The 19,973-nt window shown below is 41.9% G+C and overlaps 1 protein-coding gene across 2 annotated transcripts in view; it reads right to left on the bottom strand.

Annotated features, from left to right (window-relative positions):
- Gpc6 (glypican 6) overlaps positions 1-19,973 on the bottom strand; it is a 1,076,942-nt gene that overhangs the window by 22,588 nt on the left and 1,034,381 nt on the right. For both annotated transcript variants that reach the window (XM_036199808.1, XM_036199809.1), the window contains one exon: positions 788-924. In XM_036199808.1, coding sequence (XP_036055701.1) covers positions 788-924 — 137 coding nt within the window. The remainder of the gene's footprint in view (positions 1-787; positions 925-19,973) is intronic.

Below are 19,973 nucleotides of genomic sequence, written 5' to 3'. Positions count from 1 at the left end.
CAAAGATTCTTTGAATCCAATTTACCAGCTGCCTTACCCACCTGCAGCCCCACTGATGAAGGCCTGGCAGACTCTCCTCATCATGTCCTTCCCAGCCTGCCAACTCCCAGCCAGTTTCCCATCCAACTTCTCCACCCTAGGCAAGCTTGGGCCAAGCCCAGTCTGAGCTCAACCAACAGATTCAGAAATTCCTTATCAAATGGCCACAGCATTGGTCAGTAGAGCAAGAAGATGAAAACAGAGCCACTAGGAAGGGCCAATGGGACGTTTGGAGACAGGAACCTTCTGGGCCCCTTCCTCATTCATCTCTTAGCCATTTTCTTTTACTTTTCCAATTAACACAGTGACATCTTCTCCCCCACCCAAGGTGAAAAATTACACTTGAATTTTCATCTCCCATTTAACTTGTGATTTAAAAAGAATAAAAGGGGAAAGCACCCTGCAGATTTAACTATAGATAAAAATACCCATGTTGTTTTAAAGTCATTAAGTGAACATAACGGGCTCTTTGTGATCTCAGGCTGTCTGGAAGCTGGCATCTGTCACCACCCTCTGTCCTCCTCCAGAAGCAAGGCAGTCAGATCGAGGATTCCATGCGTAATGGCACCTTGAGAGTAAGTGCTCCCACGTGCCCATCAAACCTGCCATTCTCAATAGCTGTCACTGGGTGACTCCGTGTCCCCCCTCCCACCGCTGCTTTCTACATGATCAGGTCTGCCCCATGGCATCAGGGCAGCCTCGCAGGGCTGCATGTGCTGCTCGCCCATCAGGCTTGCAGGTGCCTCACCTGGCTTTGCTCTGGCCATTCCAGCACTCTTCCTCATTGGATGTGCCTGCTGTCACGCTCTCGTCCTTGCAGATGGTGTAGGGCAATGCCGACCAGACCTTTTTAGAGAGCTTCAGTTTCTCTTTGATGTCTGTGACCTGATCAAGAAACCAAGGAAAGAGTGTGAAGAGACTCGCCAGGCTTTGCTTGCCTCTCTACGTAAGGATGTAACTAAGTGAAGGCTCAGACCTGTGACACAACAGGCCCTGGCTACCATTTTAAACAGAACAGAACCGGGGAGAGCTCATTGCCCAGGGAGACTCCGACCTCCACTTCCCCTTTCATTCTCCCCAGGTTATTGGCTTCCCATTTTTCCTCTTCTCTGTCCTATCCTTTGAATTAAAAACTAAGGAAGTGTCTTTCCTAGTTTTGGGCCACTCTATTGCATGCTGCAAACACCCTAAATACATGCTATAGTATCTGTTTCCTGGGTGCCAGATAAATGCTTCAAAACAATGCACAAAGAGAAAAGACATATTTCCCAATGGACTGTTTGTTTCTGCAAGATATAAGTATTATTGCTAGCTCGGTTGCTGATAATCTCTGCTCTGGTCCAGTTGGCAGGCTCAAGAAGAATGCATTTGGATGGTGAACAGTAAACTCAATGCACCTCAAAGTTTCTAGTACCCAAAGATGACAGCCAATCTAAACATGAACATTGATGTAGCTCTGAAGGCTGTAGGGCTTCTATTACCAGTGTCTGAGGCATTTCCAGCTTAGTATTGACTTCTTCCCTGTGGGGAAGTGAGAGATAAGGATTTGATGCCATTTTGGCTCCATCATGGACATCTAGTTTCATTCATTTCATGCAGTCAGTGTCCTGATTCTTTACAAACTCTGAGAAAACTCATAGATGGATAAAAGGCTAAGGTTGCATTGAGTCCCCAAAAGATAGCACTTTTGAAGTCCTGACCCAAAGAACCATAGAATGTGTTATCATTTTGAGATGGGGTCAAAGTGAGTCCATTGAGACAGACTCAGTCAGGAAAGCTGGATGGAAGATGGGAACACACAGAGAGAGAGAATGAAGGTGTGACCCAGGAAGAAGATTGCCACCGACAGGCCATAAACCTGTCCTTTCTGACAGCCACAGAAGGAACCGATGCTGCAGACACCTTGACTTCTTCCTTCTCTGACTCTCAATTAGACTCAGGCTCAATGCTGTATGCAGCCAAGAGTCCATATGCCACGGGTGGACCTCATCACAGAAATGATTGAATAACCATTAATCCCTGTTTTTGACTTAGGGAACTTAGGGTGCTAAACTTATAGAAAAAAAAACAACAATAAAACCAGGATGGGTTAGTAACATGTCTTCATATACCTTGTTTGATATATGTCCAGCGAGATATTAGTTTTAATTATCCCATCCTGTTACGAGTTCATAGACAATGTTACAAGCACTGCATAATTGAGGGTCATAATAATGTGTGTCCTGCATCTCCTAAGGGCTGCAGAGAAGCAGGAGACTATCTCTGGCTGTTTAAGGAGCCCCTCATGAGGATCGGGTGTGGCTCTTTCCTGATTGCTCACTGTACCACATTTTATAACCAGGACATGTTCTCTCTGGTATTTTGGTAGCTGTACATTTTCATTGTACAATTCAAGGAGCAGTGAGAAATGCAAATGCTGTTTTAACATTCTGCTTAACCACCAGGCAGTTCACCTACAGCTTGCAAAGGCAGGCAGATAGCTGAACAAATGGACACTATTAGTCACTGGGCAAGAACATGCCTGTGATTTGAAAGTATACTGGAACGACAGGAATTTATTTCCGGTTTCAGGGAAATCTTTCAGTTCTCACATTGTTCAGAAATACTTACCGAATCCTACTTGCTGTTTTGATTTCTGAATTACAGATGTAAGTGCTTTGCAATAGCCCCAGACCTGAGCTTTCTGTTTTGTTTTCCTGGAACTTACAGGCCTGCCACTGTAAGCAAAGCATTACAAGTACTCCAGAACAAATGTATTATGGAGAGCAACATCTACCGGACCACAACACAAACTCAGTGGAAACAGAGACCTGGGGTCTTCACAACAGCTTCCTTTCCTTCTTGGCATCCCAAATGAGTTACTCGAGGGTGCATCCTTCACCACACTGTTAAGTACCAGCAGCCCAACATTGTAGGAAAAACACTTTCATCACAGCAGTATTTACAATGGACAAGTATGAAGTTTTTTTTGCCTATTTTATGGACCTTCTGAAAAATCTACTTGTTATTCCATAGGAACTTGATCCAAACATATACTGTTGGGGTTCACAGAGAAAACCTAACCCATCTTTTAGTACACCTCTGGAGTTTATGTTTGACAATTTGAACTGCTACATTTCTAGAGCTCTATCTCTTAGTTTAAGGCCCATGAAAAAGCCCATGGGAAGCTGACTCCATGGGAAGACTGTGGAACCGTTCCTCTATCCACCCTAAAGTAAGTCAGAAACTCATAGCGTGGAAAGCGAGGTCATAAGTCAAAATAACCACTAAAGACAGAGATGCATAAAATCAAAGAATAGATAGGAAGAACATTCAGCCACTTTAATTTGATGGTTTCACTTAGGAAATAAGCTCACCTCAAATATTAAATTCAAATTTCATGAAATTTCTAACTTAACTTCCAGTTTGCAGCAGACACTGGGGCTAGAGGAACAAGCTGAGCAAGAGCATCAATAAATGATCAGACACACCCAGGGAACGAGACATTAGAGAAGACAACTGGCCTCAACTCCTCAGAAGAGTGCAAATCAATCAATCAATCAATCAAGGCAGGAAGACTGTTCCAGATGAAAAGGAACTGTGAAACACACCAACCAAAGGTCATGTGGAAGACCTTGCCTCAGTCTCAGATCTGGAGGCAGGCACCCAGCTATAAGAGAGAGTTTTGAGATAAAAGAGGCCAGTTTTGAGTAGAGGGCAGATATTAGTTGAGAATATTCAATTACTGTTAAGTTTCTCAAGTGTAGTAATGATCATGTGGCTGTTAGGGATTCTCTTTTAGGAGGCTCATGTGGAGATATTTAGGGATCAAATTTCCTTATGACTTTTACTTATTTGAAAAGAGCAAACAAAACAAAAGCCTTCAGTCACTATTGAATCCACTAGAGGAGTTCACTAATGCTGATTTTACTGATTTCTTTGTAGTCATTTCATTTCAGAAGTGTTGTAAAAAGTAAGATGGAACACTGAGGCAAGTAATGACGTCAGTCACACAGCTGTTGGGAGTCTACCTGGCAGTCACTGACTCCCAGTGCGGGGACTGACTCATGGGAGCTAAGCCGCTCTATCTTCACAGCTCTATCTTGCTGAGCTACTGTCTCCGCATCCTTTGCACACAGGGACACAGAGGTCCTGAGCAGCTAAAACATCAAGTCAGATATCTGGTAAGTGGGAGAGATGAGATGTAGATTCAGATGTAGGTTGAATAGTTACTCTTAACCATTAGACTCACAGGTGTCATTGCTGGCAATTCTAGCTCAAGGCCCGTGGCACTGGGGGTGAGAGTCCTGTGGATGCAGGAATGACTCATCAAGCTCCACACATTAATGATCCTGTTTCTATGTTTAAAATATAAAAAGATAAGAGGAATTACGCTTTGCTAATATTCCATGTAGAGATTAAGATTGCAGCCAGGCCACGTGGAGATGACATTTTCCAGCTGTGAGATGGAAGGGATAAAGTCTTCCACAAAGGAAGGTGGCATTGAGACAGTGCATGTGAGGACCCATGCATGGATAGATGAGATTCTGTGGTTTTCATCAACTTAATAAATAGAACAATGAATTCAAAATATCTTTGGAAGAGAAACTTTGGATTTCTTTCAAATAACAAAAGCACATGGGAACAAGGAAATGGCTGGTTGGATGCATTCCTGTTCCCTTGGCAATGAATTTGTCCTAAGATCCTTGTAGATGTCCTGAACTATGCACATCACGAAGTCTTATTTTTTTTTTTTACCTCCACATGAAAACTTACGATAAAGCTTAACTTGTAAATTACTCATATTGAGAGCTGACAATAACTAATAACAAAACAGAACTTGCAGAATATTATAACAGAAGTTATGAGAGTGTGGTTTCTCTCACAATGCTTTATTATCCTGTACTGACTCTTCCTCTCCTGCTGAGGTGTGTGGGGGGATGGAACACCACCAGCATTAGGAGGTAAAATGAGACAAAGTATACACATGGTCTGTGGTCTTGAGTTACTGTGGAGGTTTTCACGGTTCATGAGAAGTAGCATCTGTTTTGAATTCTGCCTGATCACAGTCATTGCAATGTACCATTAGGTACTGGATAACGGATGTGTCCTGTCTGATTAAGAGGGACCAGCACAGCGTGATATGTCATCACCCTACTCAGAAAACTGTACAACTTAAAACTTACTAATTCCTTATATCTGTAATTTTTCATGTAATATTTTCAAAGCATACTCAGCTACAGGTAACTGACATCATAGAAAGTGAGACCATGGATACAAGGAACTATATTTCTCTTTTTACTTTTAAGTTTTATCCTGTGGGTATAGGTGTTTCATCTGCATGTATTTCTGTGCACCACACACATACTTGCTGCCCATAGAGGCCAGAAGAGAACATCAGATCCTCTGGGACTGAGGTTAGAAAAAACTGTGAGCCATCATGTGGGTGCTGGGAATTGAACCTGGGTTTCCTGGGAGAGCAGCCAGTGTGCGCTCTTAGCTACTGATCCATCTCTCGAGCCCTCTGCCTAAGAGCTTTCAATCTGGCACCACCGTTGTATGTATTTGTGGCAGGCCACGTGATACTTGGATGCAGGTTTGCATCATCTAATGATCAAACCAGGGCAGTGTCACTGTTGAAACACTTGTCATTTCTTTGTGGTGACAACAGATGCACGTCTGTCCCGAAGCTTACTCTCCATGCCTCTGCAACACTATGAGGTAAGAACAATAAAAATTCCTTGTAATTTCTTATCCCCAGAAGTGCTTGCTTTGGGGAGTTCATAAAGCATACACTACATGAGTTCAGTAGGGATGATACATAACTTAGACATAAATAGTCGTAAGTACATGAAGAGTCTATGACCCTGAACATTTTTGCTGAGGGAGGAACAAGACTGCCTGTCTATAACACAGGGCTCGTGTGGCTTATTTGAAATCAGTGATTTGGCAAGCAAAAAAAAAAAAAAAATCAGTAACATTTAGTGACTTCAGTTTAGTGAGACAGGAAGGAGGAGACCATTTTCTTTCAATACATTGGCAGACTAAGGAGGGGGAAGCATTTGCTGCCAGCATTCCTGCATTAAGCACTTATGCCTCTTTATAGGTCAGATTTTAAGCTAGACTGAGAAAATGAAGATGGCTAGTACACCATGGCTACCCTTGAAGGATGTGTAGCTGCACCGTTTGGTGGGGGTGAACAGATCTGCAGTTAACACAGTCATGAGGAAGCGAAAGCCTGTGTGAGTCTTGGTACCAAATTATCTGGAAGCCTTTCTGGGGAATATTATATCCCTCCTAAACACGTGAGGTTCCACAGATGTTTTTTCTCTGCGACAGTTGAATTTCACCATGGGAACAATTAGGAAGCAGGAAAATTATTAATTCTATCCAGAGGGCTTAAAACTAAAGACACCACACTTTCTCTCAGGTTTTCGTCCCTATGATGATTTTACCCATGCAGAAGAGCTGCTTTCAGCCTCTGCTCTGGACATTAGCTACATTTACTGAAGAGCAGCTGGATATTCATGGCTCCCAGGGAACATCTGCTCCACAGCCCAAGACTCAGAAAACAGCACTTACTGTGTATCGGGTGCTTAATAAATATTTGTTGAGTGAACACATACATGAACAGCATTGCCAATTTTCTGCTAAGGGAAGTAAGAGTTTAAAAAATGATCCATTATCTGCCAGTGATGGCCATCCAGACTTTTGTTTGGGGAGTCAGAAAGACACGGGCAAATTCAGTCAGGCCTCTAGAAAAAAAAAAACTTCTTTCTTTGACCTGATTAGGAACAGAGCAGGGAGGGATCTCAAATGATCCCTTCAACCCTGTAATCAGGACAGCAGGCACCTGTCATTTAGACATTGTTCTGGGTATGACTTATGTATGGTATGAGAAGAGAGTCTCAGGGAATTTGGCAGTCCTGGCTTGTGGATGATCCTGAGAATTTAAGTAAAAATAAACGATGTCCATCTTAAAAAGTCTTCAGAATTCTGCATAGCACCCCAGTAGCTTCTTGGTTTTCAAAGAGAGACATCTGCACAGTCCTCACCTGGAGCTGTCCCTGACCTTTGTCTCCAGCATGGTTTATATTCCTATCATTCTTATCATTATTGATGGGGCATATTTGACTTTCTTCTTCAAGAGATTTATTCTTGGCTGTCTGTCCAGTCACCAAGACCTGAAGTCGGTTTACCCAGAATCCCTTCCTTAATCTGGATCTTTCCTAGGCAGCCACTGTGAGAGGACCACCTGCTGTCCTCCATCAATCATCCCTGGGTTGGAGTGTATTTTCATAGCTACCTGCTCCATGCAGTTGGCCCTATGCCCTGTTTACTTATGACTCCAGAATGATTTCAGTGTGCTTACTTCATCTGTATAAAAACATAATGTAATCAGATGTAAATAATATATACCATATCTTTAGAAAAAGTAGATGATTAATATTTAAAGGGCTATACACTAAATAATACATAATGAGGGGGAAACAATGTAAATATTTTATAGGCTGAAGGTCATTTGCTAGCTTTGGAAAACCATCTGTTTGAAGAGCAGTCTGACCACTCCTCTACTTGGGTAAATTAAGAGAAATCAGTTTATCTCGCCATCTTTACAGCCTAAGAATGTACTAATCCAGTTTGGGAGACAACAACCTTGTCTGGATTTACTTTCGGAGAAGAATTAGTTTGTCACACAGTCCTGAGTTTCTCCACTAACCATGAAGCCTACCTCAGGAATCAGGTCGTTTGCCCCCTCAGTGATGAAAGAAGGTCTGGGAATGTGTCTGTTCACCCCTTTGAAAACATGTGGAGTCTAGAGTATTTCAATTTCCTAAACTGCAGAGGGAATACTGATCTTTTTCCCAACATGGCCAAATACCGATGAATAAGATAGTCTTAGACAGGAATTATGATTTACTGATGCATGGAGTTCACTGAAAAAGCATGCTTCACTCTATGTCAAAAGCATGGGCTCAAGTTCATCATGTCTTCTGATCATTTCTCCTGGCATCTCACTCAGAGGACATCAGTTTTCAACTTTATTTTTTTGTTGTTAGATTGTATGAAATTCTTTGGCTTTGTTTTTCCATGTCTCAGAATGTCACTATCTGTCCTATTGTGTTTAAGTTTTATAACATTCTGTAGAGAAATAGTTTGTACCATGTTTTCTGTCAGGAAACTTTCAAATAAGTCTTGGGGGTGACAGCAGGGGCTCCGTTGAAATGAGCCCATCAATGAACTTAAGCAGATTTTGCTCACATAACACACCCAGCATTCTACTGTATCCTCAAGTCACAATGTAACTTAGAAACAGCCCCACATTCTGGGTTTTACCATGCACTCCCAGGGAACGCAGTAACAGCGGCTAGTCGATTGCCATGTGACATATTTTCTCTCCTGTGGTACAGCATTTGTAACATTGCTCCCTAAGGAGACAAACACTCATGCATTTTGTAGGAAAAAGTAGGAGGGAAAAAAACCCAGTAGGAAGCAAGAGAAGCTTTGATGGTTCAAAAAGACAATCCTTAGTTCTGTTGAGTTTCTCAGGGGATTGGGAATTGGATGAGAAGTTTAAAGAGTGAATTATCCCCTCTGGCTTCTGGTTTGGAGTTTTTTTAGCTGAATGATCTCACTTTATGAAGGGCATGACCTAAAGAAGACAGATGGGATCTTCACCAGGCAAAATATTGGTCCTCAAAGTGAATTAAATATTGGCAACATCAGAGATATCTTCCTATGGTGCTCAGGTCATACATTTGTGTGTGTGTGTGTGTGTGTGTGTGTGTGTGTGTGTGTGTGTGTGTAACTTCCACATTTTATGTTTGTTCTTCATGTTCTAATTGTGCCTCATAGCCTGTGATCTGATGTTCTCGTCAAGAAAGTAGAGAAAGAGTGCCACATGTCCTTGAGAAAAGGCACATTATGCCATTGAGCTAATACCAACTGAATTCAATAGTCAAGAGACAAAGGAAGGCATTTATTCCCCAGAAATTCAGACAAAATCAAAGAATCACTTTGCTCACTAAGCGTCTCAATTACAGTATTATTTGCTCTTTAAGCTTAAAAATTATGAATGACATTAAGGAGTGGTTTTATTGTTGAATTATCACATTTTGAAGTTCAGCAGAGCTCCATGCCCCAAAGCTTGTAGAGGATTCATAATTTAAGATTTTAAATGTTTACTATGCCATATACTAGTGTCTAATGAGAGAGGACTTGTGATTTGTTGTATGATCTGAAGTACATCTCTTCCCTTCTCTGGGATGTTCTGAAGTCTTCATGGACATCCTGACCACAGGAAAAGATCTCCTCTTGTGAGCCCCAGCTCTCTTCCTTTTCTCCACATTTTCACAATCTCTAGCTGGTTTGTTTTCTCCCATCCACCCTCCCTTTTGATCTGTTTCTAATCGTTGGTATGGGTTGTCTTTGTTCTCTCATCCCTGCTTTGGACAACATGTCTGTTCTTGGCTGACTCTGGCCTCACTCCTTCTGTAGACATTCCTTTGGCTGTATCGACACAGACATCTCCCGGGAGCTGCCATGATCTGTGAATTGTGACAAGAGCTGATTCTAAATTAGGTTATTAGAAATGCGGTCTTCATCATGTAGGACAGGGTGATCTCAGGTGCAGCCGCACACAAAAAGATTGAATTCACTATTTTAAACAGTTTTCTCAGGCACATGAATCAGGTTAGGTATTTAAAAACTGAGCTCTGCTCCATCCTTCGTCACTGTAATCATAGAATGACAACCTTGGGAGGTTCTTTGTGGTTCAAAGAATGCACTTGTCTATTTCCCAGTGTAGTCAACAAGATCATGGCAGTGGAGTGGCACTTAGAACACAATCAATCTGGGGATTAATTAGGAAACCACCACTTTTGTGAATATATAGAAAGTCTGAATGTTTTGAGGATCTAGTCTGGCTGAAAATTTTTGTTTCTTTGCCAACTAGCTCTTCCCCCATGTAACCCTTTCAGAGGGACTTTGGTGACATCCAGGAAATTGAAACAGAGGCCCAATTCTTACTTCTGTGTGTGACAGACATAAAAATGATTCTGTTAAGCACATAACCTCCTGAAGTTACTCTTAAAATATTGAAATTTCATCTTCGGGAAATGAAACCCAGGATATCACATGTGTGTCTGTTAATTAAAAAGGAGGAAGGTGCTGGAGAGACCGCTCAGCTGGTAAAGTGCTTGCCTCTGAAGCAAGAGGGCCCAGGTTTGCCTCCCAGGACCCAAGTAAAAATGCCAGCTAAGGTGGTACCCTTGAAGTCTCAGTGCCCAGGAGGTGAAGACAGGCAGATCCTGGGATGTACTGGTCAGCTAGTTGAGCTTAACTGGAGAGTTCTAAGCCAATGGAGATATTCCTCCTCAAGGAAGGTGCTTGATGCTCATGGTATGACATATGTGATTGTCCTTCATACACATACACCTACATGTACACACACACACACACACACACACACACACACACACATATACATACACACATGCGCACACACACACACACACACACACACACACATATACATACACACTTACCCCCCCACATATGTACACACACACAGTTGTCCTCTAGCCTCCACATACACCTATATGTGCACTCACATATACATGAACACGCACATATGCACACACACACACACACACACACACACACACACACAATGGGGTGGTGAGAGGACTCATGAGGCATTTCAGTTAATGTTTGGGCACCCCTCAGAATTTGTCACTTAGTTCTGAATAACTGGGGCTTCAGTCTTCCACAAGACATTTGAACAGTAGAAATGCATTCTGTTCTATTTCTCTCAAGTGGCAGCAGGTACCTGGAACTTAACAGGAAACGAAAAATATCTTTGGACTCAACTGAGCCTGGTGTAGCTGCATGGCCTTCCCCATTGAGCTTGCATAAACCTGGTTCCAGCTAACAGCAGGAGCTCACAAAGATGGACAGTCTGGGGCAAGCAGTTAAGATGCAATGCTGAAGAGCATTCTCTAGATCATAGGTGCAAATCAGATTTATCTATATTCTAAAGCTATTTAGGGGAGATGCGGTTGTCCTAAATCTTTTATGGAGTAGGCAATAAAAAGCACATAAATCTTTTTAGATGCATGGGATTTGATTTATTCCTAACTGTGTAGACTGGTACTGTGTGGAGCATAATAAATGCTACTTTTGTATCAATTGTTTCATATTTGTGATACAACATAAGGTCCTGCTTTTTCCTTTATGGATTGAGCTGAGAACGTGTTTGAGTTTGTCAGTGACCTGGGCTTAATGGAATTCTAAAAACAGTGGAACACTTATACACGCAGGAGTGGAAGTCACAGCTCTCCTGGTGTGTAAGCTTTAACTCAAATACAAAGCTCTGCAATAGGGAAAGAATGGAATGAATTAGGGGTGAGTCTCTTTGTGGGTCTCACTTTGCCGGTCTTTTAGAACTCCTCTTGACACCCAGTGCTCCTTAGGTTCTCTACAGAGTACGCATTCATGGGGGCCCTCTGGCCTTTCCCCATTCTGATGATTGGTGGGTCTCCCTCTTAGTCTTCAGGGAACACTGTTCCAGGCCACTGTTGTTCTGGTTCACCACATCCCAGGAGATGGATGTCCTGTCTGCCAGTGTAATGTCTGGCTTATGTACTCTGTAGAGAGTGTATGAAGGAATGGATGGATATGAATAAATGAAACTGAGGATGCAGAAGAGGGCACTTAGGTTTAGAATCTCCAAATGAAACTATAGGTGTGGGTGGTAGTGGTGGGAGCCTGAGGCAAAGACGTACTTGGATCACCATTGGGAGGGGCATCTCCCTTGTGGATCTCCCTATTTCATGGGCAAATGTTTGCTTGGGGTCTATGGATAATCACTTCAACTACACCCCGCCCCCCATACCTGTTAGAATATACAACCTCCAGGGTGTTTTAAGTTCCTGGGCATGAAGAAATAGACAAGGCACAGACCAATCAACTTACTACACCATGGCACACATCCATGAACATCAGATGGCCTTTGTGTTTCAGGCATGGGCCATGTGAGAAGAAGAGCTGACAGTGTATTATAAGGGAAGAAATAGGAAAGGGCAGCAGTTAGCTAGATCCTCAGGGACTAGCAGGTGTCTGTGGGCAGAAGACCTGAAAAGATTTGTTTGTGACAGGGGACTCTTGAGAAGAGAAAGTTTATACATGTGAAGTGTCTTCTGCAGGGAAGAAAAGCCATGGAAGTATGTGTACTTGACTGTGACTTTGGCAAAGTTGTATAATCTCACTAGGAACTGCTTTCCAAATGGACGTGAGTTCTTCCCTTCTGTAAACCCTCCTAAGGATTCAATAAAGTTTAGCAAGTGAATATATTGCTAGGTACTTGGGACTGGAAGTTCTTAATGAGGAGACACATCACCACAGGGACAGATGGCATAGGGTGACTCAACTGCACTCTTTCTTGGAAATCAAGCTTTTACCCCTGTGAGGTAAATTACCTGTTCCTGGGAGCCATCTGGTACCTTAAAGATCCAATTTACCCCATGGGGCACCAACCAGGGTACACCATCTACACCTCATAAGATTAGATCCAAGAGACACAAGAGCACTTGACTTTCACCTTTACATTGAAAGCAGGCAAAGGTGCTAGAGATAAACACCATGGGTGTATTTTGTCTTCTACAAAATACAGAGATGTGGGCAATCCATCTTTATAGCTCAGTGTGAGAGAAACCGCCTTGAAAACTGGATAAGGAACCACTCTGGACAAGGAAGTAATAAGAATTTAAGATAGTGGCAACCACTAGAAATATAATTAGAACCACAGGTGTCATGTACATCTGTAATTTACAAATTTCCAGCTGATATAATGAAAAAAGTAGACTGAAGTTAATTTTAAGAGTATAGTTGGAGACAGGAATGGGGTGTATGCTTTTAACTCTGGCACTTGAAAAGCAGAAACAGGAGGCTCTCTGAGTTTGAGGCTAACCTGCTCTCATAGGGCCAGCAAGGGCTACATAGTGACATCTTGTCTGAAAAAAGATTAGATAGATAGATAGATAGATAGATAGACAGACAGATAGATAGATAGATAGACAGATAGGTGGGTGGATAGATAAGTAATATACTTTATTTAATCCAACATATCTCAAATGTTGTGGCTTCATCATATAGTAATGGGACAGTCTATATTATTTTTGGTCTTTGCAATCTGGATTGCACTGTAAACTTACAGTCAATTTCAATTTAGTCTAAGACACCTCCAATGTGCAGCAGTCACAAGAGGTTGGTGGCTGTTATACGATATGGCCACAGTACCCCAGACAGCTGTCCATAATGCATCAGCATATCATAGAATTAAAGCTGGGCTGCAGTAGAAGCCTGAATGGGATCCAAGCTACTTCTAGGATGGTTTCCATTTACATAAATGGGAACATGCTGGATTCAGACTTGTGACATCTGTCACTATTTTGCCTACAGACAGAATTTTCTGGCTTGCATTTGTTTTTTTTTTAATTGAAATATAACTATCATTTGGTAGAGGACATTGATCATAGCTTGATGAACTCCCAGCAAGATGCTCATGTAACAAGCCATCAAACATATGAAAGTTCTTTCTTAAAAATAGATTTTTTTTTTTTTACAAGACAGAGTTTCTTTCTATAGACCTGGCTGTGTTGGAACTCACTCTGTAGACTAAGCTGGCCTCGAACTCTGAGGTCCACCTGTCTTTGCTTCCCAAGGGCTGGGATTGAAGGTGTGCACCATCATTACCCAGCTCTTAAAAACAGATTTTTTTAGGGGTTGGAGATTTAGGTCAGTGGTAGAGCACTTGCCTAGCAAGCGCAAGGCCCTGGGTTCGGTCCTCAGCTCTGGAAAAAAAAAGAGATTTTTTAAAATCCTCTCTCTCTCTCTCTCTCTCTCTCTCTCTCTCTCTCTCTCTCTCTCTCTGTGTGTGTGTGTGTGTGTGTGTGTGTGTGTGTGTGTGTGTGTGTGTGTGTAGAGGTGTCAACACAGACCAGAGCGGCATCAGACGCCTTAGAGCTGGAGTACAGTGGTTGTGAGCTGTCTGGAGGGAGTGGTGGCAATACAAAAGCAGTGAGCATTCATAACCCTGGGAGTTCTTATATAGGAAAATCTGTTTAAAAGGTTTCGTTCAATCTCTTTTTGTCTTAGAACCCCACTAAGCAGTGGTTTCTCATCAAGTCACTGTAATTGGGAATTATAAGTAAGTACATGTTGGCTCAAGCATGCGCACAGATTTAAAGTAAAAAGGCTGTCACAAACTTGGTACTAAAAGTTGCCCCAAACTTCCTGATCACCTTTTCTATTCAAACCCAAGCTCACTCACCATGGCCACCAGATGGCAGTATTGTTCAATCTTTGTCCACTTGAACTCCCCCCCCCCCCCCCCCCGCCATCACCCCCCCCCCCCCATTTCTGCCCAGCCTTGTCCCGGGGAATAAAACTGTAGATTGTTCCGCTGCGTATTAAACTGACAGCCCTGTTATTTTAAACTTGAAACTGACAGGCTGTTATTTTAATGAGGTCTACCAGAGCCAAGGTTAACCAAAGCTTTATTTCCCTACAAAACGTTACGGCCACAGTTCTAAAAGGGGGCTGCGAAATTTTATGTTATTGATACTTGCTCTGACCATACAAATTTTAAGATATTTTTGACGAGTAAAGCAACATGACGAATATAGACATATGTTTATATAGTGAGCCGAGTTTGGCATTACAGCCAGCTCCCATTTCTCCCAACAGGTCTTTTTCGTTTAAGTTATATAGTCTTGCAAAAGAAGAAGAGGAACAAACACTCTGCTTTACACTTATCCATTTTGGTCTATTTTCAACCCCAAGGGTGTATTTTTAGCACTTTGACTTTCTAACTTAATGAGTCAAAGGGAAATTTGCAGCTTATTTCAATTTCATTAATATTCCAAATGAAATCAAGGGTAGTATTTGATTATTTCTGTGAAAGAGGCTTAGAACCAGAATGGCAAAACTAAGCTCAAATTTTCTCTTATAATGGGTGCTTCTACAGTGCATGATTGTTAATGGCACTATAATTTATTTCCTTTCCCTTGAAATGGCTTTTTAGGTTGATCAAGAAAGTATTTAAAATCAGTTGCTAACTGTGACACTATTAAAAACATTAGAAACTACCTTTTCCCAAGTGATTTCTGCTAACACTTTTACTCCATATCTTTAAATCTGCTTCAAAACTAATTTTTAAATATTTAACCAGTCTTCTTGTATGAAATTACCAATGCACATCCCACACATACTCAGTTCACTTTGCATCCACATAATTTACTTGGAATGCACACGGCCATCATTGACCCTTGTCATTGACCAGGGATCTGCCCACTAGGTAACTCTATATGCTTAGGCAGATGTTTGATTTCCAAAGTGAGCCTCAAAAATAAATGAGTTTCTTGTGTTGCCAGTGCCAGCTGAATTCAACAAACACTTCCTGCAGATATCCTAGGTAGGAGAAGCTGTGGCTGGTATTTATAAAACCTAGTTGTCCTTGGGGCCAGCAACATAGTATGTGGGGCCAACTGCAACAGTGAAAGTGTGGGTTCCTTATTCAACAGTGTTGCAACATGCTGGAGTTGGCAAGGTGGCTCAGCGGATACAGACACCAGTGTTGCTGCTGCTGTTGAACTGAGTTTGATTCCTGGAGTCATATAAAGGTGGAAGGAGGGAACTGACTCCACAAAGTTGTCCTCTGATCTCCACATGCATGCCTTAACAGTGCATTCTCTCTCTCTCTCTCTCTCTCTCTCTCTCTCTCTCTCACACACACACACACACACACACACACACACACACACACTCAAACTTGCACACACACACACAGGTACTAATAATATAATAAAAAAATAGTTTAGACATGCCAATAAATCAGGCCTGAGTAGAACCTGGTGTACCTGTCCAGGCTGTGTGCCCACAGAGGCCTCATTCTTCTTTAGCAAGTTATAATCCAGCCGGGTCTCTGCTAACATGGTGATAACAACAGTGATGGTCAGCACACCTGTCAGATACCAGCAGTGTCACCAAATGATCTCTGAAGTACACAGAAATATTGAAAGGACTTATCTGTGTCTCCACTTTGCAGTTGAGATAACTGGATGTCTCAGGTCTGGGGTGACATTTTGGTTTAGTGTCACGTCAGCAAGCACGTGCTGTGTGGCAGGCGCCTTGTTCAGCTCTTCACTCTTATCTCACTGTCAGTCATCACAACCCCAGAGGAAACATGAGGAGTGGTGTCTCCCAGCCTTGGTCACATGGTACACACTACAGAGTTTAGATGTTAGCAGGTGTGGGTCATCACAATCTATATCTCATGTGGACTCCAGCAACAGAGCAGGGAGCTAGAGTGTGCTGGTCTATTCCACAGCCCTAGGACCTATGAACAGAGAGCACTCCTATCCAAAAGGATGGAAAATACACTGGGGGTCAGGCTGGAAGGGCCAGGTGTTTTGCAAACCTTTGTGTCTCTCCAAGATAATTTGCTACACTTTTCCTGACATCCAGTCTAGTAGTTCTCCAAACAAGTCCCTAATTCTTGGACTTTTTATAATGCCACATGGTTAGAGTTACTCATTATCTTTAACAACATCCTTCGTTAGAAGGCTGCAAACAAATAAAGGACCACATGGTTTAAAGAATAACAACACATTCTTCCCTAGAGGTCAAGAAATAGAAAGAACAAGTACTATTTGCCCAGTCATTCTTCTGAGTCTGGGTCTGCACAACAATGAGTTATACTGTGCTTCAGTTCCCCTATTCTATCTATCTATCTATCTATCTATCTATCTATCTATCTATCTTTCTTTCTTTCTTTCTTTCTTTCTTTCTTTCTTTCTTTCTTCTTTCTATCTATCTATCTATCTATCTATCTATCTATCTATCATCTATCTACCTACTTATCTATTATCTAACATCTATCTATCCATCTATCATTTTATTTCTTGTATTCTCACTCCTTCTATTTTCTTTCTTTTTAAATTTTTATTTATTTATTTATTTTGAGATGGTCTCATGTAACCAAGACTGGCTTTGAACTCACAAAACAGCTGAGAGTGACCTTGAACTCTTGGAGATTCTTGACTCTACCTTTCAATTGCTGAGATTCCAGGTCTGCACCATCATGCTTTGCTCAAGCTTAAAAAAAAACTATTATTATTATCTCTTAACCATCAGCAGCAATCATAATTCTCTGTTTTCTCATTCTGTACTGTGAACATTGGAAATGCCTACAAGGCCCCTTCTGTAGCATCCAAAGATGGAAGTCCTAAAAGTCCCTCCTTGCTTTGAAAATGGAAAATGTGTTCCCCTTCTGGATTTTTAATTCATAAAACAGCACAGACCATCTTGTCCCCAGGGCTTCCGTGACAAGAGTAGAAAGCTCTCCCTTAGGTGCAGACAGGGCTTGGAAATCTGGCCCCTCATATTTAATGGACTGTATCTAACAAAATCGCATTAGAAATCCTCTCCATGAGACAATTTCTCTTATGAAATGGAAAGGAGTAAAAAAAACAAAACCTCACTACCTTGCCACAGGGACCCACAGAGAGGGATCGAGCTCTGCATTTCCCTATTACACTGTATTTGGGAATAAGGTTGAGGAGCCCGGCAGTCAATCTCATCCAGCCAAATCCTGAGCACTTGGAAAAATCACCTTCTCATTGCAGATAAGTGTAAAAACAGTACCACAAGCACACTGGAGTCCTAGAGATAAACACCAGGGGCTTCCTGCTAACAGATTTGGGTGGCATTTGAGGATAACTGTCATCACTCCACTACAAGATCTCAGAACAAGGAGCACAGAATGTAAACAGAGCTGTGATCACCTCTTATTAATCCTGATCTTGAGTTGTTTATCTGGTCTTTTCAGAAGAGTCCTGCATTTTCCCCCCATTCCCGATAGTCAAGGAACCATAGGACAACAGCTATTGAGCACCAAGAGAGTGGGGTGTGACTGTTGATAGGGATGGGATCCAACCAGTCAGATTTTCCTTGGGAATACGAGAGTCCCCAATTTGATAACTGTTTCTTATCATCAGGAGCTATTTCTGAATTTTTATAATATTCTATGGTGGCTCAGAAGTCACTAATTTCAACATGCTTCAGTCTTCTCATTTTTTTTTTAAAGATTTATTTATTATGTATACAGTGTTCTGCCTGCATGTACACCTGCACACCAGAAGAGGGCACCAGATCTCATTACAGATGGTTGTGAGCCACCATGTGGGTGCTGGGAATTGAACTCAGGTCCTCTGGAAGAGCAGCCAGTGCTCTTAACTGCTGAGCCATCTCTCCAGGACACTCTTCTCATTCTTTTTAATGTGAATAAAAGGAAAGTGAGTTTTTGAAGATACTTTTCATTTTCTTATTTTTCCAAATTATTTTCTATATGGCAAGCCATCACTATCTTTAATGAAAATCACAGCCATGAAAACAAGGCTACCTGTATCTGTAGCTTGAAGGAGAACTCTCCTTTTATCATGGAAATGCTGGGGAAGGCTTAGTCTCTGATTTTTCGTGAATTAAAAATTCATAAAAATTCCAAAGTAGTCTTCAAAAATTAAAAAATGAACAAACAAAACTTTCACTTTTTCTTGATCAAATGGCTAGGATATATGTGGCATGAGCCTATAATCTTAGTCTTGGGGGTCTGAGGTAGGAGGATTGAGCATTTGGGGCTGGCTGGGTTATATAGGAAGATCCTATCTTAAATCAAACAAACAAAGGCTCAGCCCATGTTTGACACGGTTCTTTTCTGTACAAGGCAGTGGTGGCGTTCTCAGGAGTTTTCCAAAGAAAATACAAATGGCTATTACTTAATGGGGCGACATCACTGAGTTATCTCCATTGTACACATGGCCAAGAAGCAAACCTCAACTTTAGAAGAGTTAGAATTTCTGCCCAGAGCTTGCTTTTGCTTTTCTTGGAGTAGTATGGAAGTGTTCGCAGCTTGACTGTGAAACAGTTCCTCAAGAGCAGGTTTCTTTAAACCTGATTAAGAAGAAGTTTGGGGTAGAGAATACAGTGAACACTGGGGAATCACAGACACTACATAGGGATTTCACAAGCTAAGAAGCCTTTACCAATCAAATGATCAGGACATAATGGCATTGGGGGCCCGTGACTACTGGGAATCTTCATTTTAGGCAAGTACTTCCTTACCCTGGAGACACACCTCAACTCTAATGCCCAGGAAAGGTGCAAACAGAGATGCACAGGTGAGGCAGGAGACAAGACCATCTCCCAGGACGCATTCAGGTAGCAACTTTAATGCTGTTCTTTTACTGAGAGAGATTTTAAAATTTCAAATGTAATCTAGCTTCTTATACCCACCTTTTTATTTCCTTTCTGACCTCAAGACAGATTGTTATGATGAATGAGTCCCATTGAAATGAGTTTTTAGAAGTCTTTGTTTTCTTAATTTATTTTTTTTGGCAGGCTGTATATTGCCATAACTTTGACCATGATCTGTCCCCTTGAGGGACAGCAGGAGTGGCTGCATGGGTTTATGCATTTGTTAATTGTCACCCACTAAGCCTTGTTTCTATGTGAGGTACTTCCTCAGGCATTGGAGCTGCATAGATGAAAATAACATTGTCTTCAAGGAGCTTCTCCCCATGGGGAGCTCTATACAGGAAACAGTGGCACAATGCAATGAAGGCTGCTGAGAACTGGGAGAAGGTAAGAGCTGTGTGTAGAGGTGTCCCAGCTGTTGTTGTGTTTGCTTTTTTCTTTTCCTAACAGACACCACTGATTTCTGCTTGAAGTCAATTAAAAGGAGAGGAAATGGGGAAAGATAAGGGCGCTTACCTCACAGTGAGGTAGGAAGGGTACCGAAAGAGGCTGTTGGTAATATCTAAGAGTTGCAACCACATAACTAGCAAACCAACAATCTCTAGAGAAGGAGAAGAGTGAGTGGTGGCATATTTGAGGTC

This window comes from Onychomys torridus, chromosome 9 (genome assembly GCF_903995425.1).
Source record: "Onychomys torridus chromosome 9, mOncTor1.1, whole genome shotgun sequence".
Taxonomy (NCBI): Eukaryota; Metazoa; Chordata; class Mammalia; order Rodentia; family Cricetidae; genus Onychomys; species Onychomys torridus.
Note: the sequence above shows the minus strand (reverse complement) of the source record. Positions and strands in the feature narration are given on the sequence as shown.